Raw genomic sequence first — 7,281 nt, 5'->3', positions numbered from 1 at the left:
TACCATTGAATTCCACATTTTGAATTGCGTTTATAGATATTTCGGAATTTATTTCATCAGTAGATTGGGTTGTTTCCGAAATCTCATCTGATGAAAGTTCAGCTAAGCGTCGAGGATATGTTGCATTTGGCATTCTAGAGGCAAAATTCTTTCGAACATGCTCTTCTGACAAAAAATTTTCCCTCATTTGTACCAGTTTTCTCAAATGTGGTATCGAATGGACTGGAACATATAAAAGGTCTTGTCTAATGTCTGGTCGCAAATTTCTAGCCAAAATTTCAATCAGCTCTAATTCTGACATAGGAGTCGGAAGTTTGTCTATTATTGTAGAAACTGATTCGTAGAATGAATCAAAACTTTCGCCAGGTTTTTGTTTCCTGTTGCGAATTTCTTCTCTTATATCGAATGAAGATTTAAATTCCCTATACTGGCATCTTATGGCTTCACAAAATTCGTTCCATTCTATAGTATCAACACGTTTGTGATATCGCCAGTACAATTCTCTAGCCTTTCCAGTTAATAAAATGTGTAAATTGCGACAAATTATGGTGAAGTCATTGTTAAAATAGTCTTTAGTTAAGGTTCTGATTCGGTATAAAAATTCTTGAATGTTTAGTCCATTAGAAGTCCCGCGAAGGCATTGTTAAAATAGTCTTTAGTTAAGGTTCTGATTCGGTATAAAAATTCTTGAATGTTTAGTCCATTAGAAGTCCCGTCAAATGTCACATTCCAATTCTTGATAATTAATGAGATTTTGTCAACATTCAAAGTGCTATGGTAGGAGTTACCAGTTGAATTGGGTGGCAACGGGGAATCTAAAATATGTGCATTGGGCTGATCAAATATATGAAAATTAGAGTTATTAAGACTTGAAGCTCTTTGTGGGTTTTGTGGTAATTCTGGATTGGTATTTGGAACGAAATTCATATTGGAAAAAAGTCTTGTTAGGTTTTGTTCAATAAGTCGATTGATTTCCTGATAATCTATCTCATTATTACTAACACTTGCCTGATTATCATTTTGTGTTATTACATTTTCAATTGAAACATTAGGAGTATTGGTTTCTGGAGCTCTTACCGGTTCATCAACATTATAAGCATTACGATTAGATTCAACATTGTATTGCGTTAAATTTCTACTGACACTTCTAGTCTGATAATGACGTGCTAGTGCACATCTCGGTTTTGTACCAGTAGACCTTGCTAATGTACCTTGTGGTTGTATTACAAGTTTTCTCAGCTCTGATAATTGGCAATTACGTTTACATGTGGGGCATTCGGATGAGGTTGCTAAATGGGTTTCTATACATAAACCATGAAAAGCGTGGCTACAAAGATTTAGAATCAAACATTCTTGACCTTCTTCCATTGTTTTCCTACAAATTTGCCAAACAGACGGCTCTATAACAACTGGTGCCGAAGGCAATGGTGGTGGTATTCCACCTTGAGGAGATGCTGGATCGGTTGCCATATTAAAAAAGTTATCAAAGAAAAGTCTAAACAAATCCGAATATAGTAATATAAAAAAATATTAAGTAATTCTTATTGAGTGTATTTTAATTCAAGAAAATATTTTGCTTAAATATATCTAATGAAGAATCTGGAATTCTTATTTGTGATTTGAAAAAAATCTATAAAATTTTAATTTAAATTAAATAAATTATAAAAATTGTAATTCTTTTGAAGAAGAACTTTTTTTCTCTACAAAATTTTCTCATAACAAAACAAATATAAGTTCAGTTGGATTTTAAATGGTTTTTAATGAACTCACTTTACTAAAAGCTAAATAAAAAAATTTACTAAAATGTATATTCCAAACTATATGTTTATTTTTAAGAAATAATTGGTTTTTATACCCACCATCAAAAAAGATGGGGGGTATATTGTTTTTTTGTCATTCCGTTTGTAACACATTGAAATATTCGTCTAAGACCCATAAAAGTATATATATTCTGGGTCCTTATTAGATTCTAAGACGATCTAGCCATGTCCGTCCGTCTGTCCGTCTGTCTGTCTGTCTGTTGAAAACACGATAGAGTCCAAACGGAAGTGGCTAGCGAGCTGAAATTTTGCACAGATACTTATAGTTGATCCAGTTTGTTTGGTATTGAAAATGGGCAATATCGGTCCACGATTTCGCCTAGCCCCCATATAAGGCCTCCTTTAGAAAATTACATTATCGCCAATAACTGACTAACAAAAGCATCAATAGCGCTGTAATTCGGCACAAACATGTTTTATGGGGACATAAATCTTTTCATAGAATTTCATAAGGATCGGTCCATAATTGACCCTACCCCCATACAAAGTACCCTTCAGAAAATGACTTTATCGTTCACAACTGACTAACAGAAGCATCAATAGCGGTGTAATTCGGCACAAACATGTTTTATGGTGACATAAATCTCTTCGTAGAATTTTATAAGGATCGGTCCATAATTGACCCAACCCCCCATATAAAGTCCCCTTCAAAAAATGACTTTATCGCCAATAACTGGCTAAGAGAAGCATCAATAGCAGTGAAATTCGACATAAACATGTTTTATAGGGACATAAATCTGTTCATAGAATTTCATAACGATCGGTCCATAATTGACCCTACCCCCCATACAAAGTACCCTTCAGAAAATGACTTTATCGCTCACAACTGACTAAGAGAAGCATCAATAGCAGTGAAATTCGGCACAAACATGTTTTATGGGGACATAAATCTTCTCGTAGAATTTTATAAGGATCGGTTCATAATTGACCCTACCCCCCATATAAAGTCCCCTTCATAAAATGACTTTGTCGCCCATAACTGGCTAAGAGAAGCATCAATAGCGGTGAAATTCGGCACAAACATGTTTTATGGTCTCATTAATCGCTTTGTAGAATTTTATAAGGATAATTGACTCTATCCCACCTATAAGGTCCCTTTCAGAAAACGACTTTAATGCTCATATCTACCTTAAGAAGCATATATATAACAATAATATTCGACATATAAAAGTTTTATGGGAATAAAAATCATTTTCTTAAATTTTATGAGGATGAGTACATTATTATCTAACTCCCTAATAAAGTGCCCTTTAGACAACGAATTCAACGCTCATTACTACAAAATTCTACATACACAAGTTTCGTGCAAGCCAAAATCCTTATTGAAAGTAAGAATATCGGTTCACGTTTTCTCCTATCCCTATTATAATGCCCCTTCAGAAAATAACTTTATCGCTAAGAGATGTATCAATGGCGGTTAAATTCAACACAAATATGTTTAATGAGAACTTAAATTTATGCTCATATCTACTCATAACATATATATAAAGCAATAAAATTCGACATAAAAAAGTTTTATAGGAAATAAAATCATTTTCATAAATTTAATGAAAATGGATTTATAATTGACCTTACCAAGGTCCCCTTCTGAAAATGACTTTAAGACTTATTACTGACCCAAAAATGTGAGTACATCAGTAAAATTCTACATAAACATGAATGATTTGATGGTGGGTATATAAGATTCGGCATGGCCGAATATAATACTCTTACTTGTTAAATAATAATATTGTAAATCTTAGTAAGTATGTATGTGTAATATTCAACAATGTTTTGATGGAAACAAAACAATAACAATCACTAGTTCTTGCACTAAATAGAATGAACTTTATACATAAAAAATAATTATGTATGTGAAGAATGGGAATTCTTGCGACTATACTTATTATTTTTTATATAAGTTTTCAATTAATTTAGCACTTTCACTGTGGTTCAAAAAGGACCATAAACAAATTCCAATTCTTATTTTGGAGATTTGTTGCTTTTGTTTTTTACTTTGTTAAGAAACTAACAAAGTTGTTCAATAACAGAATTGAACTATGCACACAAATAAAATAGAGAATTTTATTTCTACTTACGTGTTGGTTGGTGGGAATTGAAACACTTTTTTTGTTTGTTTGTTTGTTTTATTTTTCAAATAAGTGGAGCACCGGGAGTGCGTTTTATTTTTTTACTTTTGATTTTTTTAATTTATTTAAAACACCACTTTGACCGGGAGTCGTTCGGGATGGGATAATAATAAGCCGATCCTCTTCGGCGCCAAGCCCGGCTTCCTCGTAACACTTCCTAAAATATTGCCTTTAGGAAGTGTTTGGAGACCTTCAGTCAAGGTCGGTAAGGCCGTCGTCGAAGTCGATAAGATCGTCATGGAGATCGATCAAATCGTCTTCAACGAGGCCTGACCGGACTTCGACAATAAGAGATGTAAGAAACTATGTTAGAAATTGCGATGTATGCAAGTCGACAAAAGCTCCAAACTTTATCATGAAACCGCCTATGGGTAAACATGTAATCTCTGAAAGACCTTTCCAGCGGTTATACGTCGATATATTGGGACCTTATCCAAGGAGTAAAACTGGGTATATCGGATTGTTGATCGTGCTTGATCACTTAACCAAATTTCACTGGCTATGTCCTCTGAGGAAATTCACATCGATCAACATACAAAATTATTTAGAGCAAAACATTTTCCATACGTACGGTGTTCCAGAGGTCATAGTCAGTGATAATGGTAGTCAATTTAAGGCAAATGAATTGAATGCTTTTTTTACTAAATATGGCATTAAACATATATACACTGCATACTATTCCCCCCAATCTAATGCGTCGGAAAGAGTTAATCGATAACTAATTGCGGGAATAAGAGCCTACCTTAAAAATGACCATCGACTTTGGGATGAGTAGCTGACTGCTATAAGTTGTGCTCTACGCAACTTCTACCATCAAGCCATGAATAGTTCATCCTATCATGCACTTTTTGGTTTCGACATGATAACACACGCTTCTTCCTACGAATTGCTTCGAAAGCTACAACTAATTGACGAACCAACTGCTCAAATCTCAAGAGATGATAATTTACGAGATGATAATTTACAGCTCATTAGAAAGAACTTAAAGAAATATATAAAAGAAGCCTATGACAAGAACACAAAACAATACAATTTAAAAACTAGACCTCAAACATTTTCCATAAATCAAGAAGTTTTTCGGCGAAATTTTTCAGAGAGCAATATGAAAAAGAATTTTAATGCCAAATTGTCGCCTTTATTCGTAAAAGCAAGAATTCGTGAAAAACTTGGAAATCACTATTACGTCCTAGAAGATCTACAGGGTAAACTAGTAGGAACATATCATGGTAAAGACATTCGGCCATAAACCCTATTTTCTATTTATTTTTGTTAAGTATAACTTCAAAAATATCTAGTTTTGTAATGGACGTTTATGTCCTTTATTTAAAACCAAATATTTTGCTATGAAAAAATAGGAAACAAGACTTACATTCATATAAGAACGTCACTTTTTTTTCCAATAATCCATATTGTATTTGGTTGTTGAACATTTTTCTGCTCACAGTGCAGAGCAGTAATTGAAAGCTTATTTATTATTGATTTGTTGCACAATTATTATTATATTATTATTTTAGTATAAATTTTAAAATTCATATAATTTTTGTTAATTTTCAAAAGACACTTTGTTTATTTATGATCTTTACGATCATATGGTTTTTAACATACTGTTTTGTTTTGATTTTCTTGTTTTGATTTATGCATGATAATTATTAATGAATGAGTATAAGGCCCATAATCTCAATCTCTGGTTATCATTTTTCGGAACGATATACTGCCTGTCAGCGCAATTTTGTTTTTTCAATAAAATTTTATTATTTATACTATCGTTAAATGCTTACCGGAACTCATCATACGGTTAATAATTTATCGATACAATAAATTGACATAACTGTTACTTTTTTCAGTTTTAAAAAACAAAAAATTTTTTATATCCACAAATAAAAATAAAATATGAACAACAGAGTTTTTGAATTAATCTCAATGGAAGAGGAATTTGAAGAGATTCAGCCTCAAGAAAATGCTGAGAGAATCTATAAAAATAGACCAAACTTCCTCGAGGATATGGATGAAGATAATTTTAGAAAGAGGTTCCGAATTTCCAAGTTCACATGTAAATATATCCTTAGCAGGATTAGCAAACAACTATTATCTAAAACGGAAAGGTGAGAAATAGCATAATTAAGTGATAATGTGGTTAATCTTTTTTTTTTTTTTAAAGAAATTTTGCATTATCAGCAGAAACCAAACTTTTGTTAGCTCTGCGTTTTTACGCTAGTGGTAGTTTTTTAATAACTGTGGCCGATTTTTGTGGACTGAGTATATCATCAGCAGGTCGAGCAGTTATAGAATAATGAAACTTCTGCGTAAGTCTAATATATACAATTTTTGCGTTATTAAGCTCTTCGTGGGAGAGCGTTAAACTTTTAAACTTAGTTTTCTGTAATCTTTTATTAGTAGAACGTAAGAACCTATAAATATATGCTATTACGGCGAGGGCTCGCCGATATGAAGAAAATCTCTGGATTGTACTGAGTTCATCTGTAACGGAACAGTGATCTTTAACTTTCCTTTGTTCCATAAGATCTATGGCAGGTGGGTTCGATTTAGGCCAATTGTCTTGGGAGTCAAGTAGCCACATTGGTCCATACCACCATAAAGGATTTTTTTTAAGATCTTGTGGTTTACACCCTCGTGTTCCAAGATCTGCAGGATTTTCATGGGTTAAAACGTGGTTCCACTTAGCATTACCAACATTTTCAATGATTTGAGATGTTCTGTTGGCAACATATGAAAAATTTTGCAAAATTGAGAAGAGTTAGGGATAATTATGGGAAATCGCTCATCGTACGTAAGCGAGGCATTAGCTAATCTACCATTAACCCGCATAAGACCTTGAGGTCGAGAAATGGATTTAGAGTAAGCAGAGAGCTTTTCTTTGAAAGATGCTTAGAATCCGAAAGATTCTTTAAATTTGAATGGATCTTATGTGTATAAAATCTTCTAAGAAAATGTTCCACCTTGAAAGAATCTGAGGTTTCATATCTTCATCCCATTCGATCCCATCTTGCCACAATTCCTGTAGAAGGATCTTTGCTTGAACAATATGGGCGGGGTCAAACAATTTAGCGACCGCGGACAAAATTATTCTTTTTGTTGCTTTTGATGCGAAATCGGGAATTTCGACTTTATAAGTGAAGGAATCACTGTATGCATTCCACTGAATACCTAACGTTTTCGTGGAGCTCGAATCGTAAAGTTTTAAGAAATCTGCACTTAAAATATCTTCAGTTGGAATATTTTATAAAAATTTGCTATTATTTGCCGTAATTTTTTTAAGTGGAAATCCAGCTGATTTTAAAGAATTTATTAATTGACTTTGCGCTTCTAGGTCT

General features: G+C 33.1%; 1 protein-coding gene across 1 annotated transcript; it reads left to right on the top strand.

Annotated features, from left to right (window-relative positions):
* Nucleotides 1–4,769: 4,769 nt before the first annotated feature.
* Nucleotides 4,770–5,195, top strand: LOC124420191. The gene has a single exon (XM_046952401.1). It carries the CDS (start codon nucleotides 4,770–4,772, stop codon nucleotides 5,193–5,195), a length of 426 nt encoding a protein of 141 aa, XP_046808357.1.
* The last annotated feature ends 2,086 nt before the right edge of the window (nucleotides 5,196–7,281 follow it).

This window comes from Lucilia cuprina, chromosome 5 (genome assembly GCF_022045245.1).
Source record: "Lucilia cuprina isolate Lc7/37 chromosome 5, ASM2204524v1, whole genome shotgun sequence".
Classification (NCBI taxonomy): domain Eukaryota; kingdom Metazoa; phylum Arthropoda; class Insecta; order Diptera; family Calliphoridae; genus Lucilia; species Lucilia cuprina.
Note: the sequence above shows the minus strand (reverse complement) of the source record. Positions and strands in the feature narration are given on the sequence as shown.